This window comes from Mastacembelus armatus, chromosome 13 (genome assembly GCF_900324485.2).
Source record: "Mastacembelus armatus chromosome 13, fMasArm1.2, whole genome shotgun sequence".
Classification (NCBI taxonomy): Eukaryota; Metazoa; Chordata; class Actinopteri; order Synbranchiformes; family Mastacembelidae; genus Mastacembelus; species Mastacembelus armatus.
In genome coordinates, this window is record NC_046645.1 from 13,173,326 (window position 1) to 13,189,603 (window position 16,278).

At 39.0% G+C, this 16,278-nt stretch overlaps 1 protein-coding gene across 4 annotated transcripts in view; it reads left to right on the forward strand.

Moving 5' to 3' along the window:
* The window catches only part of ncam1b (neural cell adhesion molecule 1b), a 64,865-nt gene extending 49,131 nt beyond the window's left edge, over nucleotides 1-15,734 (forward strand). The window contains exons 13-21 of one of the 4 annotated variants that reach the window (XM_026319410.1): nucleotides 314-484; nucleotides 1,038-1,166; nucleotides 2,726-2,758; nucleotides 5,143-5,267; nucleotides 5,548-5,728; nucleotides 7,986-8,178; nucleotides 10,573-10,689; nucleotides 11,449-12,549; nucleotides 13,932-15,734. In XM_026319410.1, the coding sequence (XP_026175195.1) occupies nucleotides 314-484; nucleotides 1,038-1,166; nucleotides 2,726-2,758; nucleotides 5,143-5,267; nucleotides 5,548-5,728; nucleotides 7,986-8,178; nucleotides 10,573-10,689; nucleotides 11,449-12,549; nucleotides 13,932-14,052 (2,171 nt within the window). In that variant the 3' untranslated portion in view covers nucleotides 14,053-15,734. Of the gene's footprint in view, nucleotides 1-313; nucleotides 485-1,037; nucleotides 1,167-2,725; nucleotides 2,759-5,142; nucleotides 5,268-5,547; nucleotides 5,729-7,985; nucleotides 8,179-10,572; nucleotides 10,690-11,448; nucleotides 12,568-13,931 lie in introns of all 4 variants that reach the window. The other 3 variants (XM_026319428.1, XM_026319436.1, XM_026319419.1) reach the window with 3 other exon arrangements.
* The last annotated feature ends 544 nt before the right edge of the window (nucleotides 15,735-16,278 follow it).

A 16,278-nucleotide genomic window follows, 5' to 3' on the forward strand; every position in this document is an offset into this window, starting at 1 on the left:
CAAAATTATCTTGCACTTGGCTCAGTTCTTTGTAGAAGCAAAAATATTTTTATACCTGAAATGTTCTGAAATAATGTCAAGAGTGTGTAATGAAGTGTAAGAGAAAAGGCATTAAAGTCATAAATCATAGATTTGTAGATAAAGATTCATAGGTTTCAAAGATGAAGCAGTTTCTAGATGTAGTTTGAAGCTATTAGGAGCTGTGAGACCTGTGAGCTCTGTCTGTAATGGAACAATGGAGTCTGACAGTGGAGTCTGCTGCAATCTTACAGCTTTTGCTGTAATCACACCACATTTCTCTTCCCCTTTCCAGAGGTGCCATCAGCTCCATCCATCATGGAGGTTAGACCCTTCTCCACCACAGCACAGATCCTGTTTGAGGAACCTGAATCCACAGGAGGTGTTCCCGTCCTAAAATACAGAGCAGAGTGGAGGATGCATGGCCGGAGTAGCTGGGTTTATAGGGTCTATGAGGTCCAAGATGGTAAGAACATAACAGCAAAAAATTTCTGTGACGGTTAATGTGTGACGGTTTTTGTTAATAACATTCTGATATTATTCGATACATTTATTTTTGTGTAAATTTGAAATACACATCAATATCAAGGAATATATACAAATATAGATTTAAAAAATCTTTAAGTAAGAAGAAGCATAAGGAATATGTATGTACATAGCATCATTAATTAAAGATGGACTGGGCATGATTAAAAATGTGTAGAAAGTAATCCTAATCCCAGAAGTAATCCATAAATTGATGTTGCAAGACGACTGCTTCGAAACGCCAGTTATTCTGTCAGTTATTTCTGTTTCTGTGTGTGTTTGATTTTAAACCTTTTAGGCCATCTCTAAATAAATTTATCTTTTGTTTAAACATTGTTGGAATGAAATGAGAATTGAGCCAATCACTGTTTACTTGTGGTGGAATTAATTATGCATGTACTGTTGGAACAGGGTCTGCGTTTGTTTTACTGCTAATCAAAAATGATCAAGGCGTTCTCAACAGGGACTGCACTCCCTCTCATATATTGTAACAGCCTCCATGGATGAGGTGACTATCACAGGCTTGAAGCCAGAAACCAGCTACGAAGTGAAGTTGTCAGCCATCAACGGCAAGGGTGAAGGTGAAAGCAGCCCCGCTGAGCTCTTCAAGACAGAGCCTGTCCGTAAGTGGCACGTGCCGCACAGTTTACAGCACACTTTAAAGCTTTTATCAGACCTTTTTGACCTGTATAACCACAGACGCATTACCCAAAGTCCATTCTTCTCTGTCTTGAGAAGTGTTTGTTCGTACTAAAACTAATCTAAAAAACTCAATGAAGGGAAGAGTTTCTCAGCTGCTGGGGTGCAACACACAAGTCAGCACTGAGGCTGTTTAGACAGTGTCACAAAAGCTTCCAACAGTGTCTTTTCAGTCTGCAGTCTGTCCTCTTCCAAGTTTTTTGTTTTTACAGGAGCAAACTGACAACAGGAACTAGCTCACTGGCCTCTTTGTTTTGAGTATTTTGCTCTTCCTATGGAGGGACCTAGAAGTCTTTAGAATTCAGGAAACATTACTGTCATTAAGTCCAACTTGTTAAACACCGTCACATTAAATCTGGCTCTGACTGAGTCCCAGTCATTTAAAATTTTACAGTATTTTATTATGCTCATTATGTGCCTGCACACCATGAATGTGAATAGAAACCAAATTGCTATTCTTTAAATGCCACCCTAGTGCTGAGTCTTAATCCCATTATTTAGTTTTTAGCCCCCTCTGTTGGTTGAAGATGTGTGTTTTTGGAGGAAAAGCTACAGTACCTGCTGTTGACTTCACACTGAATGTGCTTATTATCTCATAATTGATTCCCAGTGGCAGCTACATGCAGATCATTTCTGAATTTTTACATTTTTTCATTTTATATCCATTTGCTGTCAAATGTCTTGTATCCATCAGGCAACACTTAAGCGATTCATCTCTTAGTTCAGCACTCTTTAATTTTCACATTTCACGTAGCAGGTGGTTTAAATCCAACACTAATTAATAAAAATAGCTGTTCTGTTGTTGAGGTAATCAAAACACGTCGATATGTTTTTAAGAGATGTACTTTTAGAGCATTACCTCATCAGTTCAAGCTTGACCTGGATCAACATGTGCACATTTCACTGCTATTTCACTTTAACTGAGATGAATTACTCTTTCATTTCTGACATGATCAAAATAAAAACCCATGACAAGATCAAGTCAATATTTCAGTATTAAGTGTTTCAGGATGCTCACAAATGCTTACTTAATAACTAGTAGTTCAGGACTAAGGCAGCATACAAAGGCCAAATCATTTAGCGTGTAACATTTTGTAATAGTAATTCATAACACTGAACAAACATTGTATAGTGTCATTCATTGTGTCCAGTGTCTTCTCAGATAATAATTAAAGACTAATAATATATTATTATTTAGAAAGAATAAATTGGCTGGAATATTTCCATGAAATATAATTTAAAATACACTTCAGACTGTCTTAAAACAGCCTCGCAGTTTTATGCGTGCTACGTCTGTCTGATTTCAACATTAGATGTGGAAATCAATAAGTAAAGTGGTTTGTTTTCTCCTCTTTTCTGCTGTATTCTGCCAGAAATAAGTCTTGCTAAACTCCAGAGTTAAGTGTTATTATAGAGATTCATGTAGCCATTTGTGCAGACAGCCGATTCTGATTGCCTGCTCACTTCTCTTTTATGTCCCTAGATGGCATTTTTCATTTTGTCACAGAAGACACAGGTTTGTCTGTAGTGAGAATAATAGAAGATTACCATAGTTTTTTTTTTGTTTTTTTTTTTGCTGTAGCAGTTTCCTATCCTGTAGGATAACCCCATCACCTTACTGATTAGCCATAACTTTAAAGCTTTATTTTCTTAGATCTATGCTCTCTGGCCTGATCATCCTGAACGCCTCTGTATCAGAAACCTGTTGAATTAGTTTCATTACCATCCCATGAGTTTACAGCTATAGTTATCCAAATATGACTAATAACATCACTTTGATTTGCAGCTTGTGAATGAATTATTAATTGGCTTAATGACAATATTACAAAGTAATGCTAAATTTCTGCATTTCAAAGCGCCACATTGCCCTTCTGGCTGCAGCTATTTAATGCAATTTGGGTATGTTTACATTTGAATTAGGCCCATCAGCAATGATTAATCACTTACAAAGTTTCTAAAGTCAAGAGGATAGAACCATAAATATCTGTTGCACTTTTCACACAATCCAAATTCCTGTGCTTAGCTGTTGTGTTTATTGGTATTACTGTGGTTCCATATCTTTGTGTTTTACTTTGTCTCCAGTTCATTTAAGTTTTTAGTTCTCTGTTTGTGTGCTACTGTCTGTCTTTCATGGATCTCTTTCACTTTCAACCACTCACGTGTCATTTCATGTGACTGTTATTTGCCTTGCATGGTGCTGATGATTCCTCCACTCTGCAGAAGGTAACTTACTGCTTAGGTTTTTTTTAAAAAGAAGATTCCTAACTGTAACTGCAGATTCCCATCACTGAACAACACTTTAATTCCTTGTATGCCACCATGTAATACATGTCTACTTTACTCCTTTTAATCATGTTATGTAGACATTTGACTCAGCAGGATAAATGAGAGAGATCTAAAACTGTCTCCATGCTAATACATAACCGTCAAGAGTGTTTAATATCAACATCACTCAGATACTATTGATAGCATTCTACCTGAGGCTGTACCCACACTTTCCTATAGGACGTGTTACTATAAATCAAGTGTGTAATAAACATTTTCCTCTAATCACGACAGAATCATAATCAGTGTCCTCACACTTTCTCACAAAATACTGCCCCTTCTAGCAGCTTGCTCTGGTTCTCAATCAAGAACTTTTAATATTCATGCTGAGAGCTATAGCATACATTACAGTACATCTTTCCTATTGCTTATCATATTTAACCTTAGTCAGAATACCATCCATTACAGGCTAAATCTACTAACATGGACCGATTTAATCAGGGTTTTATGAAGGAAAAAGTATTATGTGCACTTACCACTATGCACTTCTTTCCTGTCTGCTATTAAAACTTTGGCAAGTAATTTTTCAAGCAAAAATTATAAAAAATAAGTCACTTACAGTAGACGAAGTAGGCTTACTCAAGTGCTTCACAGTTTAAAAAAAAACGAAGAAGATTTTAAACAAATATTATGTTACATATAAAGAGCAACTGTGAAAGAATAAGAACAAATGCTGGGACGAATGCTTATGAGAATGAACAGGTTTTAAAATATAAAACCCACGGTGATAAAAGAACCTTGAGAAGTCTCAGCAATCATGCAGCAGAATTTTGACAATGTGTTTTCCACCGATCTCTTAAGACAAAAGTAGCTGAACTTGAAAATTCCCAGAAATTACAAATACATAGTGTTGCATTATTAATGATGAGAGATAGCTATAGCATTTACTCACAATGTGCCTGAAGGCAGATCCTGGTGTTTAGCCTCAAGGTGCTTCCCAGGTCAGAGGAACAAGATGAGACACTTTGTAAGCAATGGATGCAAAGAACTAGTGATTACATGAATAAATCTTGTGTCTTACAGTTGCCATCTCTATGTTTAAGAAGTTAATGTAACATCATTAAAATGACTCTTATGAAACCACTCAAAGAAAGACAGAACACTGCCTAGTACAACATACAGTAAACATGTTGTATCTCAGTGTTATTTTCACAGGCAAATCTTTTGCTTATACTATGAAATGCAAATGGAATATCAGCCCCTGAGAAGTAACATTTAACCCCGAAGGCTTGTATGACAGTGGGGAATGTCAGTCAGTCATTTTTATGCCAACTGAATGTCACACATCAACTCATACTGAATCAGATAAACATGTGGTTGTGTGTCATTCGGTAATTAGTCTGACCTGAGACATACAGTGCCATCATGAGGCAAGTGATTAAGGAAAGATAAGTGAACTAAAAAGACAACAGAGACTGGCCAGTTTGAAACTTTGGAAGACTTTTCTTAATTTTTTTTTTTTTTTTGCTTAACTTAAAGGTTGAGACACACAATTGCCTCTGTAGTTCCAACAAAAAAAGCACACCTAAATCCATAACCATTAAACACCTCTGTGTCGGTCCTGTGTGTCTGTAGGGAATCCTAATCCTCCTAAACTTGAAGGGGCACTTCAACCTAAAGGCAACTCCCTCAAAGTCGGCTGGATCAAGCAGGATGATGGCGGCTCACCTATCTTACATTATCTTGTCCGCTATAAACCAGTGAGTATGGTGATTAGCGTAAAAATAACTCGAATGTCTCGAACAGCAAGTCATTGAACAAATCATTGACGGTCAATAAAATATTGCAGTGTGTCATGGTGTGGGGCCTTTTCCTTGCTTTATAGACCAAATGAATGAGAAAATAGCTGTTAGATTAACAATAATTGTTGCAGCTCTTGATTAGTCTGTGTCAACTAAGGCACTTTGATAAACAAAAATATATATATCCTTCAGACCTACAGAAAATTAATGCACTGTATATCTGACTGTGTGTCACCAGATACAAGCATCAGAGTGGAAACAAGAAATCCGGCTACCCAGCAACAGCGAATACGTGGTTCTCAGTGGACTGGAGTGGGACACAGAGTACAATGTGTATGTGGTGGCAGAGAATCAGAAGGGCAAGTCTCAGCCAGCAACCATGTCCTTCAGGACGTCCACAGAGCCAGATGCCATCCCAGGTACCCTCTCAGCTCACGGACACTTAACAGGAACTAAACTAGAAAACTGAGGAGCCAAACTCAAAGCTCAAAATCAAAGTGTCACTTTCTATTTTTAACTCTCTAGCACTAAATAAATCTACAAAAAAAAAAAAAAAAAAAAAAAAAAGATTTCCTTGACGGTGGTGAGCCAGAAATGATTTTCCGGCTGAATTTTCTCACTTTAAAGTTTTGACAGCCCTTGGTAAATGAGCTTGAGTTTGCACTCGGAGAACTGGGACAGGCACTTTTCACAGGGGATGCAGTGATTTCCTCTGAATGACGATAGTTTTGCTTTAGCTTTGTTTACTGTTAGAAAAAGCAGCTACGGTAGATAGTGTCTCCCTGTGTGGGAGCGGCCTTTAAACTGACCCTTGATAACCCCTGATTAACTTGAACCTTGAGGCCATAACCACAGCTAAAAGCTTATTTACTCACCATACAAAAGCCACACAGGCTGTCAGATTCACTTCAGGTGCTGAGTGCTTTGTTCAAACAGTCCATTATGTCTTTCTCTCACTTTTCTAATTCATTTTCCGATCTAAAGCATTTCTCACTCACCCACCACTGAGTCACCATCTAGTGAACATGGTGTAGTATTTCCCTTTGTGCTGTGCTTTTGCTTTGATGTGTTGTATTTTTTCCTCCCTCGATACAAGAAATCAGTTTTTCTTTTTTTTTTATTTCACTTTTGGTTTTCAGACCTGACACATTTTCACTTTCTCTCTTCCTCTGTTTTCCCCACCCTTCTGTTTTTTTCCTCTTTGTTTCCCTTCATTCCCCCCCTCCTCGTCCTTTATTCTCTTTCCCTTTCTTTCTTTATCTCCTCTCTCAATGTTCCTGCTCTCTTGCCCGGTCCTGGACATTGCTGTGGTGGACCACGTGAACATTTTCGTCCCGACCTGTGTGCATTTTGGTGTGGTTGGGGTTGTGCTGCCCCTCTCCTCAGCCACTCAGGGCTGTTCATCTGTGACATGCACTTTGGTATCACTCATCTTGTCCCTCATCACTGTACTCCTGGTCTTGTAGTTTTCATGGGGAATTCACACCGTAACTCTAGAGGGGATCTTGCCTTTTCTCTGGCCTGGCTGTCTCTCTGGACACTTTCACTCCTTAAAACAGACTTTGTCCATGACAGCTGTGTCTCTGTTAATGGCTGACAAAGGGTGCTGTGTAGCTTCAGAACAGACCAGACAGAAGTGCTGAACCAAAGGCAGTAAAAATCCTCCGCCTCCCACAGATTCACTCTGCTCAGCGTTAGCACAGCTAGTCATCAGTACTAGACAACACAGAGGAGTGCTGGTTTACACTAATGAGCAACAATGGAAATGAAATGAGGTTAATTTGAAAAAGAGTATTTGGAGTGAAGTGCTGGACCTATTGTATTTGTTAATCACTCACAAAATTATGCACACGTTCTGTAAAAGTTTGTAACATTCTTTATAGTATTGAAATCAGACTCCTAACTGAAGCAATTTTGTATAATATTGGCACAGTTTGACAAGGCGTATACAGAATTATCATAAAACTATCATGTTATTTTTGTGCTGTTTAGTAATGCCCACAATATTTCTCATGCATGTAATATGTACCACATATCATTCAAAAATACTTGTTATACATTTATAATTAAAGGGTGCTTTACATTTTATTATCTAGCTGATCTTGTTTACCTGTTATAATTACTCGTAACTAAAGAGTGAAATTTATATTAGAGAGAGTTGATATTCTGTAGACTTCCACTGGAATTAAAATGGACTTTACACTGAAGATGCATCACAGCATTTTATGATATCTGGAGAAAGCCTCACATTCATTTTGTCCACAAAATATCCTGCATGTCTAGCAACATTGTAAGTTTTGCTTTGCTCTTCTTTCTAATACCAAATAAATAGATTGAAAATATATATATATATATATATATATATATATATGTTTTTTAAGGATAGCTAAATTCCTCAACAACATGTCATGCCACATATTTGAGATTAAGCTATATAAATAATTGAACACAAGCCAGACAGCACAGTCATAAACGCATCACACTGCACCTAAACACATGCTGAGACGAGCAGAACATATCAGTGCTCATAGCAGGTGAGTTGCTCCTGTTTTATGGAACTGTTTGTGGTTGCAGTAGCACAGCAGCACTTTATTTAGCTTTTCGTGGCTGTTTCTATAAAACTGTGTCACACCACAGCTGTTCAGCACATTCTCTCTCTTGTGTCCTGTTTGGCAGATTTGGGTGATGAGGCAGCGCTCTCCATGGGCATTATGCTCTGGGCAGGGATCCTTATTGTAGTATTTGTACTTCTGCTGCTGGCTGTGGATGTCACCTGTTACTTTGTCAACAAATGTGGCCTCATCATGTGCCTCTGCGGCAAATCAGGGACAGGGACCAAAGGACACAACTTGGAAGAAGTAGCATTCACGTGAGTATCACAGACAACAATAAGCAGCTTTTTAAACGGTGATCTTTGAATAAAATGAAGGTCCAGTTATACTTAAGGCCATAACTTACTTGTTTAAAACTGTTTATATAAGCAGTTTATTTTCATGACAACATAGATGTTTTTAAAGTTGCTCTATCAAATATTTTTATTTCAACAAAGGCTCACGTAAGTGTGAAAGATATCCATTTCACACTGACTGCCTTTTTTACGCACGTCTCACACAACAGACATTCCATTCTAGCAAACGTGTCAACTCGAACATATGTGCCTAGACCCCCCACAATTTTTATGCTTCAAGTCTATTTTTTCCTCTGGTGCGTTAATGAAGCGTAATCTCCATGACAGCTGTGTAAATCACACAAATCCTCTGCTATTCATGTGTCACTGGTATTTGTTATGATTGATCAGACTCCTGGTGTCACAGTGAGTTTTCTGGTTTCATTTGCCTACAGGAAAACTATTTTTAGCACAGTGCATTTCTACAGTTGGTCACCCTGGGAAGACCAGCTTGTGGTGAACTGTGAGAGGCCCTATAAGAGATAAATCATACTTGGTCTCACACACAATAATAACCTCACACGTCCACTAATGTCTTCCACAAACACCACTGTGCACTCTTTCATATAAAATCAAACTTTATTCTGTTTCATACTCTCCTACAGGAGTCTTTCCTAGTCTTTCCAGCTCTGAATATCTCCCGCAATTCCTCATCAGCAACCACTACAGAGAGCAGCTGTCGACTTTAGTGCAAAATTTCAGACATTGTTACAACAACCGCTAACAACATTTTACTTAAAAAGCCAGTGAATTCTTTGAGTTGCTGCTCTCCAGTTGCTGCATTTCCATTTCCTCTCTTTTTATCAGAGAAGGTGGTCATGTCAATGAAATCCCTAGTCCTCAAGCTTCCTGTACAAAGATAAACAAATCATGAACTGCATGCATATACTACATTTCTGTGTCAGATACACTGGTAATATCACATATTCTGTAATAATTTATTACATATACAGTTATCCTCTCTTAGATAAAGCATATATAAGGATATAGCTCTGTTTTAGAATAGTGCTGTCTGTAGGAGAGTATGATGGTGCATGTAAGAGGCTACTGTGTATATTAGAGAACAGTCATTTGTATAGGTTAGTATGAAAGTAAGAGACAAAGTATGATTTATCTCTCATGGGGCCTCTCGTACTGCATAGAGGTCTGCGCTTATGTGCTATCCACATCTCACTTTACCAGGCACCAACCCTGCACTTTCTCTCAGCTTTACAGCTTTTTAGCATCTCCCTGATGATTTTGATTTTATGGCCCACAACTTTACTGTTTTGGTTCAGTTATACTGCTGTCATCAGCATTGTTTCCAGCTGCAGTAGACAGCTCTAACAAACACACCGTAGCCTTCCTGTCCAGCACCAATCAGCAGACAGATCAAATTTCCAACTAGCTGGTGAATATAGTTGGTCATTTAGCAGCTAGATGAAATGTTCCCAATTTTTTTTTAAGTCTGTATTAAAACAATAGTCAGGTGCCCTTATGTAACTGATAGGGGACAAAATTCACAGTATATCTGAAGCCTTGATGAGGCTTCAGCAGTCTGAGTTAAACAAATGGATATCTTCCAGCTCTGTGGATTATGTCCAGTATCACTTACACTGAAAACTCTTGAGAACGGGATCTCTTAATGACCACTATGACCAGTAGGGGTGATGACAGCAATAACTGGTTGACTTTTCACATGAACGTTCAACTGTTGCTCTGTGTTCTGCGCTTCTCAGCACAGTATTTACCCCTCTGCAGGTGTTGGAGATGGCACCACCGTAGCTACAATACTTAAGTTGCTACATTTTAGAGCCTCAAACAGTGTTTTAACAATCTTGGCAGCTGCACCTACATGCTAATATTTCACCAATCAAAAGGCTTTCTGTCTCTAAAGTAGGTAGGAAGGGGGGTTTTGTACAGCTTGGGATATTCAAAAACACAAGCTAATTTGGCCAAATTCAGTTCCAAATTAATGTTAATGTTGCCATATAGCTTTTCTTTTGTGTTCTACTTTAATCAATGACTTTCTGTATTTCCCACAAGGCCTTTCAGAAACACTGAAGATGATCAAGAATTTTAGCTAAAGGTTTTGTACTTAGCCTGATAAAGCAAGAGATAACTGGCATTCTCTTGTGCACAATAAGGCAATTGATTTGTGCTGCATTTCATTGTACCACTTTCTTGAATATTCAGTTTGCAATTGAGTTGAACAGAGAGTTAAGGCTGAAGACACATTGCGGACAGCTCTTCTATCACTTTTTCTTACTGCTTATTGTGGCAGAAAACTGCTCTGCAAGATAATATAGTATTGATTAAGCAGTATTTGTCCTACAGGAAAGATGAGTCCAAAGAGCCAATAGTGGAAGTCAGAACAGAGGACGAATGCACAGCCAATCATAACGCAGCAGGCCCGACAGAACCCAATGAAACTACACCTCTCACAGAGCCAGAGTGAGTAAAAACCAGCATAAAGCACACAGCCTTTTTGTCGCTCAGATAGCTGTTGTACATTGCACTCCACTCCAAAGAATAATGGTTATTCAAAAGGAAGAAATTGGACCCTAAAGTTTTTTTTTTTTTTTTTGAAAAGTTGATGTCATTCTTGAGTGGAGTCCAGTGAATGTGTTGCTTTTCTGTTTTTCTTCCCTGTCAGAGGGATTACCGCACTTTGTGTATCTTCTCCAGTCTTTGGAGATTTTCTGTCTCATTATATCAAGGTTGAAGCAATACCAGTTAAAGACACAGAAAAGATTTTGTCCTCAAGTGTCAACTCACAAGAAAACATTTGACAACCTCAGCAAGCCATCTCTCATACCAGCGTTGTGGAAAAATTAGATTCTACAGTATGAGATTGTCACTGGTACTGTTTAACCCTTATACTGTAGGTGGTTCTTTGTGGTGCTGTAGTTTTCTGCAGGAAGACTGGTGCTTTTTTTTAGTACATTAGTTTTCCTACTCAGTCTACTCCATGTTGGTGTGTGTATGGGATGTATCCTTTAATGTTCACTCACAGCATGACGCCCTCTTTTTTCTTTCTTTCTTTTGTCACTAGGCTTAATAGTTGCTGTTTTTTAGTTGCTCTGTCTATGTTTGTGTGAATTTCTAAAGCCAACTAATCCCTCTGCATGCTCCTGTCCGAGCCACCCTTCCTCTGTCACAGTCACCCTGGTGTCTAGTCTGTGTGTCTCTGTTCTCTCCCTGCTCTCTCAGGCTGGCGGCTAACACTGCTGCTCTGGCACTGGACACCCTCTCCTCCGTAGCCACCAACTCTGACACAGCCACTGCAACTATTGACCCAGCTCAGGACAGCCCCTCTAGTGAGACCACTACCCTCACTTGTAGCCTGTCTACTCCAGCCAACGACCCCTCACCCACTCCCGTCCTGGCCCCAGCCCCAACTCCAGAGTCAAACACAGCCCCACCAACTCCCCTACTCTCGACGGCTGCTGTTGAAGCTAAAATGGCCCCGTTAGTAGAACAAAGAGGAAGTGACACCCCAGAAGAACAGGAGAAAAATACCAGTCCTTCTTGCACCCCAGAACAGACTAAAGCTCAAAAATCTGGCACACCAATACCACCGAAGCGTAGACACTCTCCGAAACTTGCTGCCCTGAATGCTAAAAGTAGCCCCCCCGTTTCTCCACTTGCCATGACATCCTTATCGTCCCCTTCCACCCTAGACAGCAAGAAACCTGCTCCTAGTCCGCCGGTCACAAAGCCAGGCACAGTAGCCTTAGACACTGAAACACCAGCACAAACTGCCTTTACTCTAGCAACCACTGCCTCTCCAAAACCAGATGCTGAATCACAACCTAATACCCCAGATCTCAGCAGGTGTAACCCTTCTGCCTTTGACACAAACAAACCTGCTGACCAACCTATTGATAATAACATTCCCACTGCCAAAGATGCCGCAACTAGCTCTCCTTCAGCGATCCACAGTGCTATTAAAGTCCTGGATGCTGAAGAATCTGCTCCTCTAGTTGCCGGTGTCCCCTCCCTTCTGCCTGTTACCCCTATTTATTCTAATCCTGCCCCCACCAGTCTTGAGATGAATGATCTCCTCACATCTCCATCAGACACATATGACTTACTAATATCTGACATGGGGCCCAGAAGTGCAGACTTAGAGTTAGAGCTGACAAACGGGACCGAGAGACCTTTCCAGCCCCCCGCAGACCTCATTAGCTTAGACAGCCCATCCTCTGCCTCCTCTATGCCCAACGGAGACGGAGCAGACCTCCCCCCCTCAGGCCCAGTTCTGGAGGCATCAGAGACTCTGGCCAAGACTGCTCCTCCTGTCAACGATGAGTACGGCTCCCTCTAGAGGTTTATCTTTGTGTGTGTTTGTGTGTGTGAGTAAGTTGTACACCCATTCATTCACCACCGCATCTTGCCATTGACCACACAATATGAAATACTGTAATGGTAAACTGTTAATGACATAGTGGTATTCATTAGTAAGATGTTTTCAATAGAGGAGTTGGTGGTTGTTTTTTTAATGCCTGTGTGTGACAGTTCTCCATTGTGGGTTTTCACTTTTGCAACATTCACCACAAAAATTGTTAAGCCTCTAACAGGGGTGCATGATGTCTTGATCTCATGTCTTTGCTGTCTGCTGGTGGGCAGTTTGGGGGTTTTTTTATGTATAAACAGAGGGATTAATAGATTCATCAAGAAAAAAAATCAGCAGAGTAATGATCATGAAAATAACGATTAGTTAAGGCCTAAAATACTAAAGCAAATGTTAGAAAAATGACATTCAACCCTCTAGTCACCTCGTTATGTTTAAAATTTTCATTTAAGCCCAATTTCATAGATGAAATTAGAAGTATAGTAAATAAAAATTAACCTTTTCTCATTCTGTACTTTACAAGTTATTATGGACATTATAATCCAGGCAGCAGAATTATCTAATTATAGTGAAAATTGATAAGAACATTTAGTGGGGGATTCACTATGATAAGAGGAGACGGGTGTTTAAAATCACTCCCTACAGTCCAGCTCAGTTGTGCCACCATTCCCACTCACGCACTAGAGGCCAACATGGCTGAAATAAACACCTACAGTACGTCCGAACGACAAAAGCGATGCCTGTTTAGAAAATAGAGGAATGGAGCTAGTACTGTTACAGATTCCACATCTGAAATAGGTTTTATATAAATGCCTAATGTCTCATAAGTACATGCCTAAATCCTCACCAACTATGCAGCTCTGCTAGAGACAAAAGAGGCTAGATGTTGGTGTTTTCCCTGCTCTGAACTGCAGAAAGACAGAGAGATGATGGAGGAACAAGCTAGAAACTGTGCTTCATTGCTTAAATACCAACATAGACATCAAAGTCCACAAGCCCAGGGCTCGCTTATTGTTCTGTCACTGTCTCTGAAGAAAAACTAAACTGATTAAAAGATCCTACTGTATTTGCTGGGCAGTGTTTGTTTTAGTTTAGAAATGCCAGTCAATACAGGAGGAGTTATACAAGTATGTCATTATCTGTCTGTTTATTTTTATCTAATTGTTGTCAAGGTGGTGAAGAAATATGTAAGAAGACCTCTAAATACATATACGGTATCTTCTTACATATTGGGTGAAGATGTCATTGAGAATAAATGGTTACAGTTGTGTTCAGCTAATGTGTTTGTTTATTCTGGGATGAATTTCTCATTTTGAACTTTCTCCTTTTTCCATTGTAGGAAGATTTTTTCTGATGAGAAAGTCAAACTGGAGGAGGCAGAATTATCGAATGCCCTGACGGAGATCGCTGCAGAACACAACAGTGACACACAGACAAAAATCACCGAGAGCAAAGCATGATGGGCCAGGGAAAAGCCTCAGCCCAATCCAAAACATTTTTGCAGCAGCAACGAGCAAGAAACACTGCAGGAGTTTTGATTTCCAGTGCCCTTAACTACACACTCAAACAACACACACATTGATTGGTTAGAGCACACTTTGACTGTGCTTTCATATCCAGTTGCATTCATGAAATGTTTACCCACAGAGTTTTATTTAGGTCATAAGAGATTTATTTTATTTTTTTATTCTTACTTTATTTACCCGTCAGATGATTAAAAACAATCTCTTATTATAACGATTGCTCGGTAAATATATGTAATTAGACTCTACTTTATATTGTGCTTATAGTTCACACAAGTATTGGATTATTATGATGAGAAAAGTAACAAAACATATATATATAGATATATAAAGGAAATTATTTTTCTTATTTTCAGGTTCTACTGTTTAAATGTAAAGCTGCGATTTTTTTTTTTTTTTTTTTTTTTTTGGTTTGACTGGTTTAATTTGTGAGCCTGTCTCACTAAATAGCTTGTTCTGCATGCCCGACCTGCAAGTGGTTGCAAAGTTTTGTTTACAGGCTTTGTTTCACCTTTTCTGTCACAGGGAGGTTTCATTTCTCGTAGATATACTGGTATCGATTCAACATAGGCCCCAGTTCAGTGTTTGCAATATAACCATATTTGTTATGGTTACAAAAACACAGGATTAACTCACATCTAGCTGCAGGGGGAGAAAAAAAAAATCCCACATCGACAGTGTGCATTAGGAGATCAAATGTATTCAGTCAGTCACTGCTTTGCCACGTTAGTTAAAAATATTCATTTATAAATCACATTTGATTAAAAAGGGAACTCACTGAGCAGAAACATTCACAGAAAGACAAAAAAAAAAAAATGCCAGCAGCCAAGATTCGAAGAACCATGAATCAAACAAATGTCTTATGACTTGAGCTAAATATACGCCATGGATTAGTTTTGGGGGGTGGGGGCAAAAACTATGATAACTATCATTTCTTCCTCACATTAAAGCGGATGAAAGGTCTGGCTTTATACTTTGAGTTGCACTTTTGAAGCAAAAACAATAAATAAAAACTCAAAAAAGCATTTTTTGTACTATTTAAAAACTACAAAGATTTCAGTTCCATTTCCTGCCTGCGAGCTTGTGCACTGTGCCTGTGTGTCAGTAGACTGTCTTGTCATCAGTTTTTATGATAATCTGCATAGCTTTGTCGTGAGAGATTTAGACTCTTTTTTTTGTTCTACTATATTGTATAATTAGAAGAAAACGTACGATAAATGGACTGATGTGGTCATTATAACACGTGTAGTGTAAAAACTGTCCGTCTGGTCACAGAACTATATATTGCCAGCTATAGTGAAGGCCGGTGTTTTGAGCCTTGGCATGAATTCAGTCAGTACTTCATAATGTATAACGACCGGGCAGATAGATGTGCCCAAATGTGTTTTTTTGTTTTGTTTTTTTTTTTTGGGGGGGGGGGTCTAACATTTCTCTTATTGATTGAATGAGTGTTATCTTTGGGGTGTGTTCTGACATATTTGATTATTTTTCTCCCCCACTTGTTAACTGACTGTTCTGTAATGTGGTCTCAGCATTTTTCTTTTATTTATTTATTTTTTGTTTTGTTTTTGTCTTTTTGTACAAATATAACTCACCAAGAGCTTGACAAGTTCAGGATTCCACTGGCAGGAGGCAGGGTGGTCCACCTGAAACAGCAGATGAAACCTTTTTTAAAAGCTTTAGTTCAGACATGTCAAGAGAAGTGAATCTAGATTTAAAGCAGAAGAAAAAAAAAACAAGCTTTACTCTCCTTGTAACTGTACTACTGTTCCCAGACCACCTTGCCTCCTTGTCTCTGGGCACTTGGTTTTATTGGGTCAAACTCAGAAATAATCTGTTGTGTACAGTCTGAGTGCTAACCCATTTACAAAATAAAAATGGTTTCCGAGTCTAATTTTGTCCTGGCCCATTCTGTCATTAGTTTCAATTACTTCCCCTCTTTCTTTTCTTTCTTTTCTTTTTTCTTTTTTTCCCTTAAACCGTGAACTGTCTGATTGTAAGCCTTGCACGGACACGTTCTGAACGCTAGATGGCAGTAAACACCTATTTCTGGGTGCTCTTTTTTTTTTCGCCATGTCATGGACTCAGGACTATTTACAGAAAGGTTACAGAGCAAACAGCTTATGTTTGGGGGCTGGAAAGTCCTCGGGCTACTTGTCCAGA